The sequence below is a fragment of the Felis catus genome, chromosome A1 (assembly GCF_018350175.1).
Source record: "Felis catus isolate Fca126 chromosome A1, F.catus_Fca126_mat1.0, whole genome shotgun sequence".
NCBI classification, from domain to species: domain Eukaryota; kingdom Metazoa; phylum Chordata; class Mammalia; order Carnivora; family Felidae; genus Felis; species Felis catus.
Window position 1 is genome coordinate 7780013 of NC_058368.1, and position 23416 is coordinate 7803428.

Sequence of the window (23416 nt, forward strand, 5' to 3'; positions counted from 1 at the left end):
ATGAGTAATGTTTCTATGGAAAATTGTGTTTAGAATTCCAAATTAAACAGAGCTATTCTTGTTTTACTGGCGTAGATGAAACCTCCATTCATCTCCACTTGCCAAGCTGTGGGAATGTGTGCTCTCCCAACTTAAGCCAGAGGTAGGTGAGGTCGTAGATTTAGAGACGCACATGAGTCCCTATGGGAACTGGTAGAGTTGTTAGATCCAAGTCCCTGCAGGTAGGGAGGCGCCTTATGCCATGGTCCCCGTTTATAGCTTACTCAGAGCTCCTGTTGAGTTTTTATTTCTCTCAAAGAGCAAACAGTCGGAGTAGTGATAACCCAGTGGTGTTGAATAATGCTTGGAAGTCTTAGGGTTTGGAGTTGGATGCCAGGCAGTCTGAATCGATTCTCCATTTCTTCACGGATTATGTTTGTGTCTTTAAGCTTAGTTAAGCGTTTCTCCATTCGCAAGATGAAAACAGTAATCATGCTGAGTGCCTACTATGTGGCCTTATGAGGACTAAACGAAAAATATTTCCTGGCCCAGAAGTGCCCGATAAATGGTAGTTGTACTAATACATTGTTAACTGTAGCTAAATAAATAATCTGTTACTGCTCACTGTGGATTAGGCTGTGTTGTAATTGCGACTGGAAATAGGGGTCTCCAATAGCTGCTCTGAGGATGTCCATCTTTTCTGTGAGGTGTTCAGGACCCCCCCCCCAACTTTTTTTGTGTCTCCTCCCCACATAGCCGTTAGCTTCTCGAACACGTGCTTCCAATTTGGTGAAAATGCATGTGGAGATTTCTCATGATGTAGTGAGAGATGGATAAAAACTTGATTTTATTTGTATTGATAATGATTTTCTGTATCTGTTCCAGGTAATGTGTTAAACTTACATAATTCTTTCATAAGTTAATGTTTTATCTTTTGTATCATTTAATCATCCCAACGGGTCTTTGAGAGAGATTATTTTTCTCATTTTACAAAATTGGAGAATGGAAGTTTTGAGAGAGAAAGTAATTTACCTAGAATAATATAGATAATAATTACTTATATTTCAGAGAAAACCCAAAGTCTTTCTAGCAAGGGCAATATGAGAAAGGTGAAATGAGTCTTTGATAAGGTGAAAAATAGGTAGTGGAAAGAGGCTACTGGTAATATACAGGGGAAGAGATAAAACATTGACCTTATGCCTGTACCTTTTTCCATTTATGTGATTCTCAGTAAAAATTTCTATAAACACAGTTTCTGGGGCAGGAACACACAATTAAACTTTTGATGTTTGAAAAAAAAATAAACTTTTGATGTTTGACAGATAACCTTTTAGAGATGTTGTACATGTTTACATTCCTACTGATAGGTTCTGGTTTCCTACAGACTTGATAACACAGAGATGTAAAAGTATTTCGCATCTTTGTTACTGTATAAGGCAACCCACCCCTCCCCCTCATTGTTTAAATTTGATTACTGGTGCTGTTGAACTACTCATTTATGTTAATTGGTCATTGGTGTTTCTTTAATGTCCTTGGTTCGTTTTTCTATTAGGCTATTCTTTTTAAATTCGTTGTAAGCTCTATGTATGTTAGAGATTTAGGCCTCTTCTAGTGGATGTTTCAGTCTCCCATTTTGTTTTTGGTCTTGAATTTCACAAGTAATTTACGCTGTCACTTTTGAAATGTCACACAGACTCTGATTATCCCTTACTAAGTACATTTAAAAAGAACAAAATATTAAGCTCATTTTGGTTAAAATAACGTGGTAATTCCCTGTATGCCGAGTCAGTGATTTTAAATTGAAGGGATTGTCGATGTTTTCTTGTAATTTTAATGTATTGTCGTTTTATTGCTAATGATCTATAGTAGTTAACGTTCCTTAGCAAATGGATATGTTCTTCATCTTCTCTGCATTTTAATTGTCAGATTTAAATGTGACATTTTTCCTATTGTTTTTACCTCCAGTCTTAATTTATTCTTTTCTTTAAAATGCTGTGTAAATAAGATTAGATTCAAAGTTGTTTAGAAATATGATAGTTCTTACAGGAAAGGACTCAGTTTTGAAAGAGTTAATTTTGTTTTCCTGCAAAATAGAGAGTACTCCAGGTTGACTTCCAGGATTGTGTTGAGATAAAGATATGCTTTGGAAAGAACAGATTAAATTTTGTTGTGACAAATTAGGAGTTCAACCATGTACTACTTTCTGTACTTTAGTTTAATTGGTATGTTGTGGGCAGTGACCACTTGGCCTTTGTTGTTGAGTCAAGAAAGAATCTTCCAAATTTATGACTGCAAGGAAATTGTGTTCTACCGATGGATTATAAAAGATCTTGTGGCAGATTTGCGTTTTGGAGGTTGTTTTTGTTTGGTTTGGTTTCTTTTTGTTTTTTTAAGAGGTGAGTAGTGGTTTGATGTTTGACACTTTATACCGTATTTAAACATGTGAACTGCGGCAACATGCCTTTTATATACAGTGTGTAATACTCTTGGGCTGTAGTCATTCTCTTGGTTTAGCTTTGGGCGTTTTGAGTTAGTTCTCAACCCAGTAATGATAGTTGGGTAAAACCATGGTGCATTGTCTATCTGGACTTGGGAACTAGTAGCTCATTCTGAGATTATGTGGTTGACTTCTTTTTACTCTGCTCTGGTCATTGTGTTTACAAAGTGAAGTAGCTGATTTCAGCCGCTTGGCATTGCTCTTGGTTCACCTCTATTTTCTACAAAGTCGGGGTCAGTAATGAATTAGTAAAGGTGAGTTTAGAATTCCCATCCACAAACATGCTAGCCTAAGTTTTAGCTAAATTGAACCCAAAGTGCATAATTTCCCCAACTCTGTTTTTTTCTTAAATGTTTGTTTATTTTTGAGAGAGAGAGGGAGACACCGAATCCGAAGCAGGCTCCAGGCTCCGAGCTGTCAGCACAGAGCCTGACGTGGGGCTCGAACTCACGAACCGCGAGATCGTGACCTGAGCCGAAGTCAGAAACTGAGCCCCCCGGGCGCCCCTCCCCAACTCTGTTTAATTCCCAGGATGTTTTCCCCTGCATTTTGGAAATGGGGAGAGGGAGCTGCTTAATTTTATTTCTTTGAATGGAGCCTCTGTAGCTCTTGTTTCTCATCGATCCCGTCCATGCCAGGTAGATTCAGAGATTGATTCATTCGGGAGTTTGTATTTGGCTATTTTAGGATTAGCTAGAATAAGGTTAAGATTGAAATATGTTAAGGAATATGGAACAGGTTTCTTCAAATTGGAGGCAGAATATCACAGTTACGAGTGCAAACTCTGGAGCCCGACCTTACGCTAGTTGTGGGATTATAGGTGAGTTATTTTAACCTCGGATAGCCTCACTTTTCTCATCGGTGGAGCGGGCTTTACGGTTGTGCTGGTCTCACAGAGTTGTGAGCATGAAATACGTTAATGGGTATAAAGTGCTTGGCGTAGTGCCTTGTGCTTGCCACGTGGTAGTTGTTGTTCCAGTCTTCTGTTGCTTATGATTCTGTAGTTCTAAAACGTGTGTATCTGTTTCTGAATGTGTGTGAGATTACTTTTGAGTAACCACTGCTTTAGTTTAGGTTCAGTTCTATCTAGTAAAGAGCATCTCTGAGGATATTCTGCTTCATTTCAAGATTGAAGCCAGGGGACAAATGTAAATAAATAAAAAGGGAACCTTCTGCTAATGAGTGATCAGGCGTTTAGCATCATGGGTACTTTTGATAAAGTACTGGAATCCATTGTCAAACTTGATTACAGTTATAAAATGATTACAGTTGATAGTTTCTTGTGGAAATAACTTCCATGACTTGAGAAAAACACCTTTCCTCAGATTCACTTAAAATAACTTGGGCACGGTATTTTCTTTCTCTATGTTTTATATTCAGTTCCATTCTAAACCAGAAGAATAAAAGAAGTTGCAGTTTGGTGTTCCAGTTCTTTAGAAATTAAATGTAGCCTTGCTTAGCAGAAGTACTCCACTGGTCTTGCTTTTGTTGGCGTAGAACTCCGTTATAACCTGGAGGTTTTAAGAACAGAAGGAATAACCGCTTTGTAAGCTTCCTTAAACATATGCATAGAATATTGGGGGACTGACTCATGGTAGAGCCTAAAAATATGTTCGTGTGCGTATGTAAATCCTGTTTTGCTTTATTTGATACAACTTAGAGCATCGTCTGTTTTCATCCTGTTATCCTGTACATTGACTTCGCAAATTAAAAGGGCTTTTTCATTTATAGATGTTTTCCTGCCCCCGAGTCTCTAACAGTGGGTCTGTTTTTTAGTGGACTCGCTTGCCCATTGTGTCCTACTCTTGGTTTTATTTGAACAATGAAAGCTTAAGGAACCTAGTATGTTTTCACAAATAGCCCACAATTATAACGAATGGTGGGACAAAATACAACATAATCTTTGAAGCTGGCTTACTCTGTTTTTGATTTTTTAAGTGTTTTACTCACGGGGAAGATGATTGGAGCCCATGCTGCAGTGGTTTGTAGGTCTGGATTTACTATTCTAAATTAATTAGGTGTAGGAGCCTTTAAAATCCACATAGTAAATTAGGTAGAGGTAGTTCCCTGTCTTGATGATTATATGGAAATTAGTTAATGTATTTGATTTAAAAAATTCAAATGGTTTTAGTCAATTTGGGGGTCTATTTTTTCCCAGTGAGTTTAGATTACCCACCAATCGTTAATGAAATTATAATTTCCAATTTACTTCTCATAATTACAAATATGCTAAAATATTAGGACATTTCATTAATTTAGGGACGACTGCTGTGAGCTGGAAGAGGTTTTGTTTTTATTTTATTAAAAAAATGTTTTTAATGTTTATTTATTTTTGAGAGAGAGAGAGAGAGAGAGAGAGAGAGAGAGAGAAGTGAGCAGGGAAGGGACAGAGAGAGAGAGAGAGAGAGAGAGAGAGAGACACAGAATCCGAAGCAGGGTCCAGGCTCTGAGCTGTCAGCACAGAGCCTGACTTGGGGCTCGAACTCACGAACCGTGAGATCATGACCTGAGCCGAAGTTGGACTCTTAACCAGCTAAGCCACCTGGGCACTCCTGAAGAGGTTTTGTTTTTCAAGTTTTATTTTTATTTATTTAAATAATCTCTGCACCTAATGTGGGGGTCAAACTCCCGGCCCTGAGATAAAGAGGCACATGTTCTTCTGACTGAGACAGCCAGGTGCCTTTAGAAGAGGTTATATTAAAAAGATAAATAAATAAAAAAAATGCAGGTTTATTTTCAAATAAATATGTAGTCAGTCCTAGAGCAGAGGTTTCTATTAGTGGACCTCAGGAGTGGCAGGAGGTAGGTTGCTGAGTTATTATAGTAAAAGGTAATGGGAATTAATATAGTTACTAAGTATTATCTGAATGGAGATAGTTTATACACACACACACACACACACACACACACACACACACTACTATTTTCTAAGTTACCTGAAGAAGTTGTGACTAATAAAATGCAAACCATTTAAAAGTGGCATTCATAATACTTTAAATCATCACTCGTTGTTTTAGAAGTACAAATAGTGAATGTTTTTGATGTTCGAAAGGGTTTCTTAAAATTCAGGGTGTTGGAAACTTTTTGTACTATGGTAACAACTTGATTTCTATAGTTTATCCCTAATTAGTTAATGATATATAACAACATACGGCTAGTAATAGGAAGCATTGTTAAAGCATTGCTGTTTTGCAGTTGTACCAGAAGAATTGTGCACTGAAAAATTGGTCTGTTACTTAGTGGCTTTAACTACATTTTCTATACATGCAGTGGTATTTATAGATTTTTCTTTGGCTAGACTGTGAAGTTTTTTAGGGGAAGAGAATAGATCTCAGCTTTGTATTTCTAGGAAGAAGAGCAAAGAGTGTTATGTTGAAATGTCGAGTGAATGAATGACTAAAAAAAAGTGTGTGCAGTTAGGCTTTTGAACTCAAAGAGTCGTAAAAATTAGCTTTTACTATTCTTTCTTTTGATACGGAGACATCCCTCATGTGTAAGGAGCAAAGGAGGATTTCCTTTAATCTTAAACCATTGGAAAGGGCTTTTATGGACTAGGTCATGAGATTTCGAAGAGCCAGCATTGAAAAACTTCTGCAGGGTATATGAGTAATGGTCTCGAAGTATGTAGGTCAAACTCTGTTGAACTCTTGCTATTTCCGGGAGTGGCCTCAGTTTCTGTCTGGACCGTTTGTTGTTTTTTCTCTAGGTCTTTTCTGTAATATTCTCTAGAACTTTACTCCTCCCAAAGTGTGGTCACCAGAGCGGGAGAGTACTAGTAGTTGTGGGAGCCTTTTAGAAATGCAGTCTCAGGCTTCGCTCGAGGTCCACTGAAGCAGAATTTTTATTTTAATAACATTTCCAGAAAATTCATAGGTTCCTTACAGTTTGAACACAAAAGGATCCTTGAATACTTTTGTTGAAGCCAGTGTGTTGTTTTAAAATGCCTAATCAAATGAGTAAAACTATTTTCATCTACTCTTACCGTACTGTTTATTTAGATTTTGTGAAGAATGATAAAAATCGTTCGCTGTTGTAGTGAATCTTGAGATTTTAAAGCAGGGATTGTGTAACTCTAGAGAGAGGGAGAGGGGGAGGAACACTTTCAGGATATTTTACCACAGGAACAGAAAGAGATTGGGAATTTTGATGTATGGTGTGGACTTGGTAGGAGATGGGGCAGAAAAGCTGGTGATTTACAGATAGGACAGGACACTTAAAAATACTTCCATTCTGTAAGTAGAACTCCACGGAGGGCGAGGCTATCAAGCACGGAGGGTCAGCAGTGCCCTTTACTGCTTTTGTTGACTATCGACGTTCTCAAGATTGGTCTAGGAGAGGGAAGAGGGCTTTTGTTTGCTCTGGAGGGGAGGGTTTGGATCTTACAGAACTCAGAATGTTAGGGGAATAACTTTAGGGATTAATAAGCATTTCCCGTAAAATTTTCTTCGCCCCCTTTTATTTCCTCATCTTCGATTTGACTTCTCCGGTCTCCTTAGCCCCCACTTTCAGTGAGTCACCGATAGCAGTTCTTAGCCCAGCATGTCTCTTCCCACCCAGGCCGTAATTAGCTTCGTTCCCACTTCAGTTCCCTTGAGTTCACATCCTGGAGAATCACCAGCGATTCTCAAATGGGGCCAGTTTTGTGCCCCTGCTCCCAGGGAACACTGGAGATCTTTCTGGGTTGTCACAGTTGGGCCTGTGGGGCCACTGGCTTCCAGAGGCAAGAGGCCGGGGACGCTGCCGAAACGTGCCGTGGTGCCCAGGGCGGCCTCCACGGCCGCCAGCCCCGTGGGTGAGTGGGGGCTGAGCAACCCTAACCCGGATTGCCGCCACAGCCCACCGTGGGTCTGCCCGTTGCCAGTGTAATGTTCCATCGGAAGCTTTCACGAGTTCCTGTTGCCCATGGAATGAAGTCTGAAGTCCTTGGGACGGGATAGGAACGGTTTTTTTTTTTTATTGCTTTGAAGCCTCATCTTTTGCTCTTGGAGGTTGGTTGGCCCTCTGCTCTCCTGGTAGACTTAATACTTGCGGTTTGCCCTTGCCCTTGACAAGGGCCCTTGTGTGCCCTTGCCCACAGTGCCTGTATGCATCTATGCGTCTACGTACACCTTTCTTCTGGCCTACAGTGGCGCGCGCTCTCTCTCTCTCCGTCTCTCCCTCTCCGTCTCTCCCTCTCCCTCTCCCTCTCTCCCTCTCCCTCTCTCCCTCTCCTTCTCCCTCTCCTTCTCCCTCTCTCCCTCTCTCCCTCTCTCCCTCTCCCTCTCCCCCTCTCCCCCTCTCCCCTCTCCCCCTCTCCCCCTCTCCCCCTCTCCCTCTCCCCCTCTCCCCCTCCCCCTCTCCCCCTCTCCCCCTCCCCCTCTCCCCCTCTCCCCCTCTCCCTCTCTCCCTCTCTCCCTCTCCCCCCCTCTCTCTCTCCCTCTCTCTCCCTCTCCCTCTCCATCTCTCCCTCTCCCTCTCCATCTCTCCCTCTCTGTCTCCTCCCTCTCTCCCTCTCCGTCTCTCCCTCTCCCTCTTCCCCCTCCCTCTCCCCCTCTCCCTCTCCGTCTCTCCCTCTCCCTCCCTCTCTCTCTCTCCCCCTCTCCGTCTCTCCCTCTCCGTCTCTCCCTCTCCCTCTTCCCCCTCCCTCTCCCCCTCTCCCTCTCCCCCTCTCCCTCTCCGTCTCTCCCTCTCCCTCCCTCTCTCTCTCTCCCCCTCTCCGTCTCTCCCTCTCCGTCTCTCCCTCTCCCTCTTCCCCCTCCCTCTCCCCCTCTCCCTCTCCGTCTCTCCCTCTCCCTCCCTCTCTCTCTCTCCCCCTCTCCGTCTCTCCCTCTCCGTCTCTCCCTCTCCCTCTCCCCCTCTCCGTCTCTCCCTCTCCCTCTCCCCCTCTCCGTCTCTCCCTCTCCCTCTCCCTCTCTCCCCCTCCCTCTCTCCCCCTCCCCCCTCTCCCCCTCCCCCTCTCCCCCTCCCCCTTTCAGTCTGGGTCCACTTAACTTCTTCTTCAGAACTGCTCAGGCTTTTGCCTTCTCTGTGAACCCTTTGTCTCTGCCCTGTTGGTACCTTATTTATTATATATGCATTTATTATATCACAGTCAGTATGTTCTGTTTGCATGACTTTGTTACCTACCACATTATATCCTCTTTGAGGGAAAGGTTTGTGTTTTATTCATCATTGTATTCCAAGTATTTAGAACAGGTCCTGATACAAAAAGATCTCTTAGATGTTTAGTTGGAAATGCGTGTTCTTCAAGGGATATATGATAGTCAAGATAAATTGGGAATTAGCTTACAGATGAGATTTTACTATAATTTATGTCCTGTGCAGTGAGACTTCTACATGTGGTCTTTTCGCCTCACCCTCGTGCTTTCTATGGCTGCCATCCGTTTTCAGATGTCATTTTGTCTTCTTTTGCTTCTCATGATAATTTAAATGGTACTGATACCGTAAGTCTTTTCATTCGGTATCACATAGAAGGTTTTACTTTCAGGTTAAGTTTTAATCTCTTGCTACTTATTGGAGAAACTTAAATCTGTAATGGCACATTTTTGGGGATCTCTTCTATTCAAGAGTGAAGGGTGTTAGGGTAATTACAGGTTTTTGAGGGTTGGGGTGGGGAGAGAAGTGATGGATTCCTCTTCGGAAAAATAAGAAACAGAAGGAGACCTGTTGGGAAGGGAGAATGCTACATTGGATTTATTTAAATACTTTTTTTCTATGTTGCTTAGTGCACCGGTATAAGGAAATAAATTGCACCAATTGTAATGACCAGCTCAAAAGCAAGTCTGAATTTGAAATACGTGTCCGAAATTTAGGTGCCTTGTGTAAATCCTATCTGATAGGTTGTGATTTTGTTTAAGTAAATATTCTTTGATGTGTTGAACTTTTCTGATAATTAGGATACTCTTTAGGCCAGACATTTTCTAAAATAGAAGTTTTAAGTTAGTGAAAGCTTAATTAAGGTGATAGTATTTTTGCTGCGTATCAAAGTCTTACAGTTGTGAGCTGTGTTACTAGAAATAAGTTCCTTTAAAATTCTTTCGTTTATAATATTGTTCTGATGAGTACATTTTTATTTTCATCCACAGAAGTTGCTTGTGATGTAGACATGAAGGGTAATTGAATTGGTGTGAGATTGCATAGAGGTGGAAATGTGTTAGCCTCATGAAACACTTATCCACTGCTATAATTATTGGGTTGGTAGGTAGTTTAGTTGTCTTTCTTATGCAAGTTTACTTTTTTTCCCCTTAAATCAAAGACCACTGGCAAAGGCCCATCTCTGCAGTTAGAATCTAATTTGCATAGAATAATTCCCATAGGCGTTATTTGCAAGGTTACTTTGAAATTTAGAAATCAAGAGTTTTCTTCAAATTGATTGTCTCTACTAGCCAAAATTATATGTTATGTATTTGTCTGGCCATGACACTTTTTCTGAAGAAAGTTAATTGTAACTGTTTGCTTCAGCAGACTTACGACAGAACAGTGAGTAAACATAGATTTTCTTCTTTCAGGCTTAAATTAGTCACCTTTCCTAGGAATATACCAGCATTCCTTAAAGGGAAAAATATGTATACAAAAAAAAAAAAAAAATATACACACACACAAATTCCCTTGAGATGTAATTTAGTGCAAATTTAGAGGTAAGATGGTGACAACTACCATTAACTTTCACGTATAAAAAAGCCCCGCCAACTACTATTAAGATTGTTTGCTAACTTTATGACAATGTTTGCCAATGAATTTATGCTTTTATTGGACAAGCTATTCAGTTATCAGTCTGTTCACATTACTGGTATTTATAAGTCCCATGAAATGTGTGCATTTTTTAAAAAATTTTTGAGATGATTTCATTGAGTACCTTAAGTCGAATGCCCACTTCAGACATAATGACTTGTACTTTAACCTGCATAGAATTTTAAAAATTAAAAAAATCAATTCAAAACAAATCTATTTCTTAGGAATTAGCTGCTGCTTTGAAGTGGGGGCAATTCCTCAGTAGGAAATAAGGTAGCAAAATGGGGAGCAGAAAAAGATAAGAGTTTGGAGAATATTTTTACCTGTATTTTGTGCCCTTGAAGCATTTCTTCATATTGCAGTGAGAATAGGTAAGTGCCAGTGGAAAAAATTGTGTAGAGCATTTAACTTTGCTGGTAATTTCTATTCATTAAAGTTGGGTAAAGTGGGATTATAATGTATATCTCTACAACAGTTGTTGCTTTATATCATATTGTTGTTCAGCCTGTTAGGACTGTGGGTTATTTTGGAGGTGTGTATTGGGGGTGGGGGTGGGAAATGGTGGGTGGTGATAGGGACGTTAGAGGGAGTATCTTAGAAATTTTGCTTGTTTCCTATTCCACCATTCCTGCTATCCTCTCTATGCTAGTTATGTTAGTTTAGATTAGTGTGGGGGATGTTAGGAGTGGCCTGGTTTCTTTCCTTCTTTTTCCTAGCCAAGGAAGTATCGCCTGGGGATGCTGGAGGAGAGGCTAGTTCCGATGGGATCAAAGGCACGAAAAGCAAAGAACCCTATTGGCTGCCTTGCTGACAGGTGTAAATCAGGAGTACCCATCAATATGGTTTGGTGGAACAGAGTCACAGAAAACAATTTACAGGTAAAAATAATTTTATTAGACATTTTTTGAAAGTGAATATCTTGGCTGCTTTCTGTGTCTGTGTGGGTGGTGGGTGTGAAGGTTGGATGGCTTAGTTGATATCCTTAGGTGATTTTTTTTTTTTTTTTTTTTTAAATCGAAGTAAGTTTAGTGGCCCGTTAACCAATTCATTGATTTTCTGTGGTGGCTTTTGAGCTTTCTCTGCTTGTAGTTATTTTCCTATTCTTTTATTAAATTTAGTTTTTCCCTTTTGGATTTTGTTATGAGTTCAAATTATATTTCACACACAGTTATTCAGGGTACTGTATTCAAAAGTCGTTATAAAATTTATAGAAGTCTCATTTATTTGCAATCTCAATAACAGGAAGCTTCATATGTTGTCTTTCTGTACATTTTTTACTACTAAATAAAACTTGGATGTAAATGACTTGTTACGTGTTGGTTCTAAAACCAGCTTCGACAGTATGTTGTCATAGAGTTGTGGCAGGCGCATTTCAGTCTATCATTGCTGAATAATGAAAATGGATTTTATCACAAAGGTTAGCTTTTCAGTAAGATTCTGAAGTACCAGGGGAAAGGTTTGAATTATATTCAATTGTAATTTGGATAATAATGATTATATTCTCCTTTAATGACACTGGTAATGGTATAATACAGACCTGTTAATCAGACCTGCAGTCTAGGTGGAAGTCGAATATCCTTCTCCCCAAACTTTCAGAATACATGGGTATTTAAAAAAAAATTTTTTTTCAACGTTTTTATTTATTTTTGGGACAGAGAGAGACAGATCATGAATGGGGGAGGGGCAGAGAGAGAGGGAGATGCAGAATCGGAAACAGGCTCCAGGCTCCGAGCCATCAGCCCAGAGCCTGACGCGGGGCTCGAACCCACGGACCGTGAGATCGTGACCTGGCTGAAGTCGGACGCTCAACCGACTGCGCCACCCAGGCGCCCCTACATGGGTATTTTTAATGCATTGGTAGCCCAGAGGCTGTAAGCCCACATACATACACCACATGCAGAAAACATACAACAAAGTTAACAATTTGGTTTTATTTCTGTTACCACTTTGTGTTATGAAGGGGTTCCACGATACTTTGGTCTGTTCAGTATTAATACCACAGCGATATCTATATTCCCTTGGGCATAGAAATAAACAAGTTACTACAAAAATATTGCGAAACATAGCATTTGCCCCAAGTGAAGTTTTCATAGTATTTCCTAAAGGTAAGGAAAAGTTTTGGGGGGTGGGTAGGGTCCCCAGGATAATATCCTCAAAATTTCCTTGGAGAGTTTTGAATCTGGCAATAATGAATAGCAGTACAGTTCGTTGAATTTTTTATCTTTGAGATTGGTAGGAGAGAGATTCGATGTTGGCGGTTAGAATTATTTTTCAGTTTTAAAAAGAAAGTCTGAAAATAAATTGCACCCTAACTAGACAAGAACAGAGACGAGTGGAGGTGGAGTTGGCGTGCGGGCTGTGGGGCGTGACACTGGTCGTGCACGGGCAGAGCCACTCAGCCTCTCCACAATATGCCCGTCTTATCCCAGTGACGGTCTCGAGGTACCTCTTTAGAGCGCAGCTCGAAACACCATTAGGTTGCTGTAAGAGCGAATGCTAGAATTATGCTTTCTGTTTGGTTAAAACGGGTTATAATAGACAAACCTTTCAATGTGCGAAAGATTGGTGTTCTCTGAAACTCACATTTCAAATACTACTGTTATTTTATGCTGCAGATAGTTCTTTTCCTTTAAGGACATGAGGATGCCTTATTAGCTTGGTCTAACATCGGAAGGACGGTACCTCCTCCCAGTATCAGTGACACGTTGAAGTACTAAAAAATACCCACTTAGTGTCCATTACTGTATCTGTGGGTTCCTACATTGGGCACCTGGTGGTGTTTATGCAGGGCAAGGAGCATGTCAGCCTCTTTTCTTTTCTTTTGGCGGGGGTGAGGGGGGTAGGGGGGGTGGGGGGGTGGGGTGGTTATCTTTTTGTTGTGTGAAGAAAACTAATTCAAGTAAATCCATTCTTTTACCATTTTTGTTTTAGTTTTATATGATGCTTTTTAACATTTTCTATTTGTTCACATAAAAATTTTTACTCAAAAAATGCGTAGCCAGATACGTTAATCTTTCCTGTTTCCTTTCCTTTAAATCTTAGGTCTTCTCAATCCTACGGTCAGAGAAATATTAATTTATATTTCATTTTAGTAGTTATAGCTGTTGTACTTAAATGGTTACCTTGTGCCGGATGCTCTGGTGAGCTCTTTACATAAATCATCCCTTTTGGTGTTCCTCACAGTTCAGGACGCAAATGTTATTGTTAAACGAAGAAACATCTTCAGAGAAGCTAAGTAACATTAAGGTTAAATAGTAGCCAGTAGAGAAGTGGGCCTTTTCACCCATGTTTGTCAGACTTTAAAGATCTCTTTCCCTCTCTCTGGTATACCCTCTAATGTATTAGAGCTGTGATTGATTTAATGACCTAGCTAGTTAACTGAACTTGTGTGGAGGAACTTTGTTTTAGGTGAGAGTGCATCCATAGACTGTGCATACTGGACATGGACTGTAGCCTCTGCATAACTGCAGTATTTGTAAAGTTAGTCCTTTTCCTCACCTTTCCATCCGATTCTTAGTGACACTTAGTTACTTTTCTTTCTGGATCTGGAAACATCTTTACATTGATTTCTTGGTCTTAACCTAACACCTCTAGAAGTTTTCCAATTTCTGAAAACAAAAGGTAACCAACAAAAACCTTGAATCAAAAACAGCAACAGAAACTTTCTCTGAAGTCTGAAGGTTTCCACCTGAATCATTCATAATTTCATTTATTCTCTTCAGTGTTGGATTTCTTTCAAGAGCTCTATGATCCCCCATCTTTTAACACTTAGCAATCTTTTTATTTCTTTTTCACCAAGAATCTCATGATATGAGAGAGCCTGTTTACCAAACCCACGACTTTTATAAAACAGTGATTCATGCTTTCATTCTAATACATTCATACAAAAAAAAAAAAAAAAGATGTATAAATACAAAACATGCTCGTCAGAGAATCAACGATACTATTTTCCTTAGGTTTTTTTGTAGCTTGGTGGAGGCTAAATTTATTTTACATGTGGCTCTTTTGACGTACATCAGGTCTCTGTACTATGTTTGTGGAGTTTCCACTTGAGGACCTTTAGAATAGCTTCTGTTCTTTTCTCTGATGTCTTTACCACCCATTTATTCCTTCAGTATCTGCAACTTGGCATTTTACAAGTTTCGCTGAAATTGCTCTCGTAGAATGTCAGAGATCTTCTTGATTACCAAATACAGCATTTGATCCAGCACTTAGAACTGCTGGCCACCTCTCTGTTTTTGAAACTCTTTCCTCTTTGCAGTCTTGACTCTTGTTTCACTTGTGGCTCCTTGTGAGCTCCTTTTCTTGGCCCGCTTGTTTTTTGCTTTCCCTTGTACGCTTAAAATTCTTGAAATTTTATTTCTATTAGAACCGTCTACTGAGTTCAAGATCCAGATTTTTTGTGCTTTCTATCTTTGCGTGTAGATACGTATCCCATTATCACTGCAAATTTGGCATGTCTAAACCTCGGTGCATTTTTCTCTTCTCCGAATCTACGGATCCTTTTGTGGTTCTTTTTTTTTTTTTTTTTTTTTTTTATTTTGTTTCAGTATGTGAAATTTATCGTCAAATTGGTTTCCATACAACACCCAGTGTTCATCCCGAAAGATGCCCTCCTCAATATGTGGTTTTTCTTTAGTAAATGACTTCCTCATCTTCCCAGTCACTGAGGCAACATGTGTTGACTTCTTCCCAGTCATCTCTCACATTCTGCCATTTGGTATAAGAAGGGAACTGCTGAAGTTTGGCTACCCATTAATTGACGGATAATACATTGGGCAATGCATTTGCCATCATATCAAGGCTGTTCTACAGTAATGACATACCAGCCCCAGTTGACAAATAACGAAAGTTGCAATTTAGAAAAACCTTACTTTTTTTTTAAAAGGTTTTATTATTATTTTTTTTAAGTAATCTCTACACCCAACATGAGGCTCAAACTCACAACCCAGAGACCAAGAGTCACACACTCTACCAACTGAGCCAGCCAGGCACCCCCCAAAATTTTGTTGTTAATAAGTGATAGAGCTAGGATTCCTAGCTCAAGTCTATTTAATTGTAAATCGGAGATTTTTCTACTATGTTGTCTGCTGTAGTCTGTATTCTTTAAAATTCTACAGTATCTTCTTCCTTCCTTTTTTAACACTACTGACATAGTTTATATAAACCCTAAGTGTATCTTCTGAATAATTTTTCTCAAATCCCTTCAGGATCTGTTCTACTTATCTAGGGCTATCTCTCTTTAATCATCCACACTTCCTAAATTCTAATCATTTTGAATCTTTCATACCTCATATAACATGAAATATGTTGTCACTTCTCTGTATCTTTGTGTTTTGTGCTGTTATTAACTGAATCTGAAAAACAAACAAAAAATCTTTCCTCCTTTTCCCTTCAAGAGTTAACTCAAATACTACCTTCTCTGTGAATGCTTGCTTAAACACCTCAAAGAAATTTTTTTTTTTTTTTTTTTTTTACTGTTTCTATGATACTTGGTGTTAAGACTTATCTCATTTTGTTTTATATTAAGTTTCTCTATCTCTTTGCCTTTTCTCACTGGACTGTAAATATTTTGAGTCTGAGCATGTATTTGCTGCTATTTTTGTACCATTAATGTATTTTGTCTCAAAATGTTACTGTTTAATTTCCTTTTATTAGGCAATGTATGCAGTTTTCTGGTATTCTAATACTTTTATACCTTTAAAAAATTTGATCATGGGTTTTTTGGGCTATATGGCCACCATGTTTCACTTTAATGATCACAACCGATTTAGAACAGAGGATGGTGATTTCTTTTGAAATGTTAGAGGATCTTCTATTTATTTTATTTTATTTTATTTTTGTAATTTTTTAAAAATGTTTATTTATTTTTGAGAGAGACAGAGACAGAATACGAGTGGGTTGGGGCAGAGAGAGAGGGAGGCACAGAATCCGAAGCTGGCTCCAGGCTCTGAGCTGTCCGCACAGAGCCCGACACGGGGCTAGGACTCACGGACCACGAGATCATGACCAGAGCCAAAGTCGGACGCTCAACCGACGGAGCCACCCGGGTGCCCTGAGGATCTTCTATTTTTTTGAAACGCAGAAGTTTAACATTATTGTCCAAGTATTCTTGATACTTTTCTATCTCCTGAGCCTGGCAGTAGTCTTAATTACTTCTTGACACTGTTGTGAAGTTACAAGGCTTCTCCATGTTGTACTTTGCTCACCATCTTTGCCTGGACACCAAGCAGATGGCGGATGGAAGGTTACTGGAGACTCCACACCAGGAGTACTTTATTTTACCTGAGTGTGAATTCTCTATCTTTTCTTAGCCTTTGCCTGCGATGATTACCCATTTCTCTGTCTGACAAAAGATGTATGTGAATTTCAAATTTTTTTCTTAGAACAGTGATTCTCTAGTTCAGATACTGTTGTTTAGGATTGAAATATTCTGTCACCTACCTTACAGAATTATGAGGATTCAAATTTCCAAGCCCATGGTGGATATTAAATAAATTTCCATATCTACAGTTGCACCTTATCGCTTCTAAACTTTGTCTTTGTTTATATTTATTTAGGGTGCTGTCAGTTATATTCAGATGTGTGTGGCTCTGTGCGTGTGTGTGTGTGTGTATGTGTGTGTGTGTGTGTGTAATGAGGCAGTGACATTAATTGTCTTTTAGAGGCTCACATTTTAACTAATACTCTTGAATATTTTTAAAAATTAGTTTAGAACTGCTTTTTTTTTTGGAAGGCTAACAGTGTGCTCCCATCTTTCCCATAAGAATGAGGTGTCAGGGCTCCTGGGTGGCTCAGTCCATTGAGCATCTGACTTCTGCTTGGGTCATGATCTCGTGGTTCGTGAGTTTGAACCCCACATCGGGTTCGCTGCTGTCAGCGTGGAGCTCACTTCTGATCCTCTGCCCCCCTTTCTCTTTGCCCCTCCCCTGCTTGTGCTGGCTCTCATTCAAAAATAAACAAACATTAAAAACAAAAGAATTAGGGGTCAACTTGAATAAAAGAAGGGGAAGTGCATGATTTTGTAAACTTCTCAAGGTGTTACTGGTTAAGATTTACTTAAAAGTAATGACATGTTAAATAAAATCATATTCATTTTGTCTCAATATGGATCATAAATTATTAGTGTTACTGTTGTTTTAGCTTACCCCCGAAGTGATATAAATGGATGAGAACGGTTGGACTGTTGGGCGTATTAGGGAGATTCATACTTGTCAACATCACTTTTGATGGCATTTGCCCCCCCTTGTGGTCTGATTAAATGGCATTTCTTGTAAGAAGTATTTAAGTAGAAGAATGCTCACATTAAAATCTTTTGGCCCACAAATCCTCCTGTGAATTCTAGTTGCTTGTTACTGGTGCTTTTAAGATCCCAGAGAGGTTTTGGAAACTCACTGGATATACTTCAATCTTTAGTTTCTTGCTGAGTTTTAGTGTTATTTCAGGTGATTTCCAGACTTTAGGCCCTAGGAGATGGAATCGTTTGGGCTTTAGATGGAATGGGTTGGAATTTTATGAGGTTGAGGCTTAAACCTGTCTCTCCTCAGTACTTTGAAGAGTTCTAGAACTGTGGTGCAGCTCAAATGGCATTAGTACGTACATACTGCTTTCTGACCTCAGATCTACTTCTTTTCTCTTATCTTATAGCTGCTATTCCAAACCGTTAACACTCTGCTCACACCTACTCACCGCTTCTCTGTTACTTTTGAGTAAGTGACTTGTGTTGTTCAGAGGAGGGAAAAAGAGAGAATGAATTGTCTCATGTGGCAGCTTTTGACCTGTATACGGCATTTGCATTCATACCCTTCCTGTTTTTCTTCCTGTGTCAGACAAACAGGTGTTCTTCTAGTATATGCTTCAGAGCCTATCTTTATTCCCTCTAACAATGTATTCTATTATTTATCCCTTTTCAGTTGTAGTCAGTCTCTCCCTCGACAGTGATTTCTTCCTGATAGTTTGTGAACATGCCATGTTTAAGTTTCTTTTGCTCTGGGACCCCAAGGGTAAGGAATGCTACGTGAGGAAATGTTCTAGGGTCAACATGTTTGAGAGACTGCAAAACAATTTGAGAAATGCTTCCTGCTTATTGTTGCTATTTTTTTTTTTTAACTGTTAATTCATCCCTCAATCCCCAGTGTTTTGCTGTTCACTTTCATGACCCTGTTGAAACTCTTGTTGATAAGGTTACCAGAAGTATCAGTTCTTGCTTGATCTCTCTCTGCTCCATTTGACATTGTTGACCATTCCTCTTTCTTTGAAACTTTTGTTCTCTTAGCTCTTCGACTGTTCTTTCATAGTCTCTCTTGAGGACCTCTTGTCTGTGGTCCTGGCCTCAGGAACTCTCCTAAGCTCTTGTCCTTGACTCTCTTCTCATTTACCTCACACAGCGCCCCTTGGGGATCTCAGCACATCTTCATGACTTCAGCTACTCCCTACTCATAGTTGACTTCCAGGTATATATTTTTTTATCCTCTCTCTCCTCTACACTCACTGTAATTACTAGCTTCTTCAGAACATCTTCATCTATACGGCATAAGACTATGGAAATTCGTTATGTCTAAAATGAATATCACATCTTTTCCTTTAAACCTGTTCACACACATCTGGACACACTCATTCACAACTCTGTGCTGTCTTGTTTATTGATGTCACCCAGTTGTCTAACTTACGAGTTTTCTTGCCTCTTCCATCTTCCTTATCTGTCATATCATTTGGCCAACAAGGGTTCGTTGATTGGGCTACTTTGAAATTGTCTAGACACTTTTTTTTTTTAAAGTTTATTTGTTTTGAGAGAGAGAGAGAGAGAGAGAGAGAGAGAGAGAGAGAGAGAGAATATGAATGAAGGAATGAATGAATGAATGAATGAATGAATATGAATCCCAAGCAGGTGCTGTTGGTATGGAGCTCAACGTGGGGCTCAATCCCATGAACCGTGAGATCATGACCTGAGCCAAAATCAGGAGTCAGATGCCCAACTGACTTGCCACTAATTCAGGAAATTGCCTGAAATTGTCTTCACTTTTAACATCACTGAGTTATAATTTAGGTCCACCTTCATTTCTTACCTGGACACTTACTATTATAGATTAACATTATCTGCTTTCCTGCTTCTGGTCTTAACTTTCAAACCACTGCCTAACTGATTATTTGATCTTGTTTCTTATCTTTGTCATCTGTTTTTTGTCATTAGAATAAAATCCAGATCTTTCAGGAATGTATCCAAGCTGTACCTATTGCTTTCTCTCCTGATTACTGCTGTAGACCTACTCAACTATTGAATACCATGCTCTTTCTGCCTCTGCCTTAGAACATTGTCTTTGAACATTGCTTTGATTGCTGTGTCTTTTTCTCTGTCTTGACTCTGCAAACTTGTCTTTTAGGATTCATTTCAAGCATATCATCTTTTGACCTAATTAGTCAGCATGAAGCATTTGTTCACTTTTCCCTAGCACTTACATCGTTCTAATTAAGGGATGTATAACCTGTCCTAAAGGCACACTGTAGATGCTTCTACTTAATATTGATATGTGGATGTTCTGAATGTCTGGGATTGTGGAGTTGGGTTCAGTGTACATTCTGTACCTGTGAAATGCCAGTCTGTGAGCTTCTAGACCATAGTGCCTGTGTTTTCTATGTTTTTCTTCTCCACAGTGCCTAGCACATTGCCTAACACTGTATCTTCTATGTATTAGCTGTTGAAATAATTGAATGGATGAACCTGGATTAGTGATTGGTGATTCATAGTATTTGGCCTGATGTTAGTCCTGAAATTTAATGCTTTGTGCATTGTCTTAAGTTTTTTTGGTAGGGTTTCATGACAAAAAATATCATTATAGAAAAATGCTTGAAAAATCTTAATAAATGTTGAATCTGGTGATTGAGTATGGCAGAGTTCTTGGTTAGAGAAAATGCCTCTAAGTAAATTTCTCTTACTATATAATGTGGCAAATAAGTTTTAGTATTATATATGTATGTATAGAAGCTGTACATAGATACAGAAAACAGTTATAGCTATATAGTAATTCTTGACTCTGTGGAATGCTGTGATGGTCTTGTTTTCCTGTACTACTCATTAACTGACCTGAATAGGTCTTTTTCTCTTGTTAGGGAGTGATTTTTTTGTTTTTAAGCTTTCTTGAGATGATTGACACATAAGTGAGAGTACTACTGAGAATGAGCTAGGTAATAACGCCTCTGTGACCATTAATGATTACTACTACTGGGGGACTTTGACATACAACAGATAGGTTTCAAGTGGAAGAGGAGCGGTTCTCCTATTTTTGTTTGAAAATGTCTTCTATCCACCGTACACCGATTTTGCTTTTTTGTGCACATTGATTCTGTTGGTATCAATTGAAATATCGCATACCGTGTGAATGCTTGTGTATCGTCATGCCGTTCGGTGGCGATGATAACTCTAAGCAAAGGGAACTGTGTAAGTGGCTTTATGATGAATAAATCTTAAACTTTTCTGTAACTTTTTTGTAAAACATATAAACTTATAGGAAAAAAAATCAGATACCATAGAGAAGTACAAAGAAGGAAGCCAAAATGTCTCCGCTTTCCTCACCATCCGGAGATAAGAGCTCCCTTAACATTTTAGTGAACACGTTTACCATCCTTTGTATGCCTGTGCACACGCACATGTACACGTCTTCCTTCATTCCCCTTCCTCTGAGACAGAAGCACACCATTTTACAGAAATAGTTACTTAGTATAATTGCTGATTTGTAGCCTGATTTGTATTTTATTTTTACTCTGTGGGCCTGTTTCCATGGCAAATAAAAATAAATCAATTCACATGATTTTTATGGCGACATGCTATTGTAGGTACCAAATTCCACATAACTGAATGCCTACCGATAGATATTTTAGTTACTTCCTTTTTAAAAACAATCATAAATTGAAAAATTACATGCAAAACTTAAGTGTACAAAAATTGTGTGCCCATACTTGATTTTCTCCTTAGCTTTAGTTCCTAGGTTTCAGAGTACTAAGGCATGCTTATTTTTCATTTTGATATATTGTCAAACTATTCTCAAGGATAGTGTTTAGGTTGGGGCGCCTGGGTGGCTCAGTCGGTTGAGTGTCCGACTTCGGCTCTGGTCATGATTTTGTGGTAGTGAGTTTGAGCCTGCGTCGGGCTCTATGCTGACAGCTCGGAGCCTGAAGCCTGCTTCAGATTCTTTGTCTCCCTCTCTTTCTCTCTCTGCCCCTTCCCCACTGGCTTGCTCGCTCTCTCTGTCTCTCTCTCAAAAATAAATAAACATTAAAAAAAATTTTTGTTTAAATTAAAAAAAAAAAGAATAGTGTTTAGGGTGTTACCTGTTTATGATGCACTTTGTGAAGGATAAACTAATGAGTATCTTTGAAAATTTACATTCCCATTGTTTCAAGATGTATATAATTACTTTTGCTGAGCTTCTGAAACGTTTTATTAAACTCTATCTTAGTACAAACCTTATTACTAATTGATTTTCATTTGGTAGGTTCTGATGTACTGATGTTACTTCACTGTAAAGATAGTCAAAATATAAATAGGAGAACTTCTGTTTATTTATCTATTTATTAAAAAAAATTCTTTTTGAGAACTTCTGTTTAAAACAACACTGGAGTACATCTCTTGGAAGCATTAGTAATCAACTTTCTTCCACAGTTTTCACCAATTTGATTCTATTTAGAAAATCATATTTCCTCTATTGGGATGTTTACCAGTTTGCTTCAGAAAAATTTGAAATTGAGATACTAGACTAATTTCACAATAGTAGTAATATTTTCGATGTTGATTGTTAACTTATAGGATGAAACCTTGCTGGTCTTGAGCAGGTCAGCTGAAATTAAGTATATTTTGATAATAAATATAAATGTAAATATAAATTGACCATATTTGGATGTGTTTGAAATAAGGGGAAATAACAACCCATTAAATTAAAAAAAAAGTCTTACAGAAATGTGAACTTGGAGGCTCTAGTTAGCTATTTGACTTCTCCTTTCCACCTCCCCCCCGTTCCTCTTTATCCTGTATGACTTATGAACACTGAAGACTGGTAAAAATAGCTCTGAATAGGGCTTTTCTTTGTGCCCGTGGGTCTCATCTTTTTATGCCTTTTTACATACAATTTATCAAGGCAAAATACTTGCTAATTCCTGCCTTTCTCCCTCATTATCAGCGTCCCTTCTTTTACCATTCCAAGTAATTGACCTTTGCCAGGGAAACCACACCCCTTGGGCATAAATCTTTGGAATTAGTCTCAACTAGGCTCTTTTGGTAAGTCCAAATAGGGAACAAGAATAGTGAAGATGGGAGATTGGAGTAGGTTTTAGAAAAAGTAGATAAGGCTAAGATTAACATCAACTTTTTACCTCTTGTTTGTTTTTTTTTTTTTTTTTAATTGACTTAATTATGTCAAGAACAGTGGAGACTTGACCTGTTCACTCTAAATGGATTTCATCAGTAAACACATTAAGCAAAACTTCCCTTCTCTTCCTTTCTTCCTGCTTTCCCTTCCTCTTTTTCCTCCTCTTCTTCCTTTTCTTTTTCTCTGCTTTTCTCTTTTATTCTCTTTTATCCTGGCTGAAAAGTAAAAGATGGATTAGAGGTGAGCAAGACTGGAGTTTAGTTGGTCAATAGGGATGATGTTGCAGTAAACCTGAGAAGAGATGACAGTGGTGTAGAGGAGGGCACTGATGGTGACACGGGTAGAAATAGTTGAATTTGAGAAATATTTAGAATGTAGAATAGATGTCATGATTTGATGCTTCAGAAATATCTACAGTATCAAAAGGATAGGTGTGGCATAATTTATCTGTTTGGGAAAGAAATGATACAGACAGCGCAACAAAACTTGAAAACCAAGTTAATAGGGCATCTTGGTCCTAGGCTGTCACCATCTAGAGCTGTGAGAACTTAAATTTCTATTGTTTAAGCCACTCATGTATGGTATTTTGTTATGATTCTAGCAGACTAAGATAGTTGGTGATAAGTTAAACACCTGTATTATAAAACCTAAGGCAGCCACTATAAGAACAGAGAGTTGCAGCTAATAAGTGGAGAGAAGCAATAAAATGAAAACTCAAAAGTCGGTTAATCCCAAAAGAAGGCAGAAAAAAGAAAAGGGGAACAAAGAACAAATAGAACAAATTAAAAAAAGGGTAGCAAGATGGTAGATAGGTTTAATAATCACATTAAATGTAAATAGCCTAAATGTCCCAAGAAGAAGGCAGAGATTT

General features: G+C 38.8%; 1 protein-coding gene across 5 annotated transcripts in view; it reads left to right on the plus strand.

The window, feature by feature from the left end:
* The window catches only part of PAN3 (poly(A) specific ribonuclease subunit PAN3), a 133367-nt gene that overhangs the window by 26730 nt on the left and 83221 nt on the right, over positions 1–23416 (plus strand). For 3 of the 5 annotated variants that reach the window (XM_023250322.2, XM_023250324.2, XM_023250326.2), the window contains exon 5: positions 10903–11064. The exons of the other annotated variants lie outside the window; for them this stretch is intronic. In XM_023250322.2, coding sequence (XP_023106090.1) covers positions 10903–11064 — 162 coding nt within the window. The remainder of the gene's footprint in view (positions 1–10902; positions 11065–23416) is intronic. 5 annotated transcript variants of the gene reach the window in all.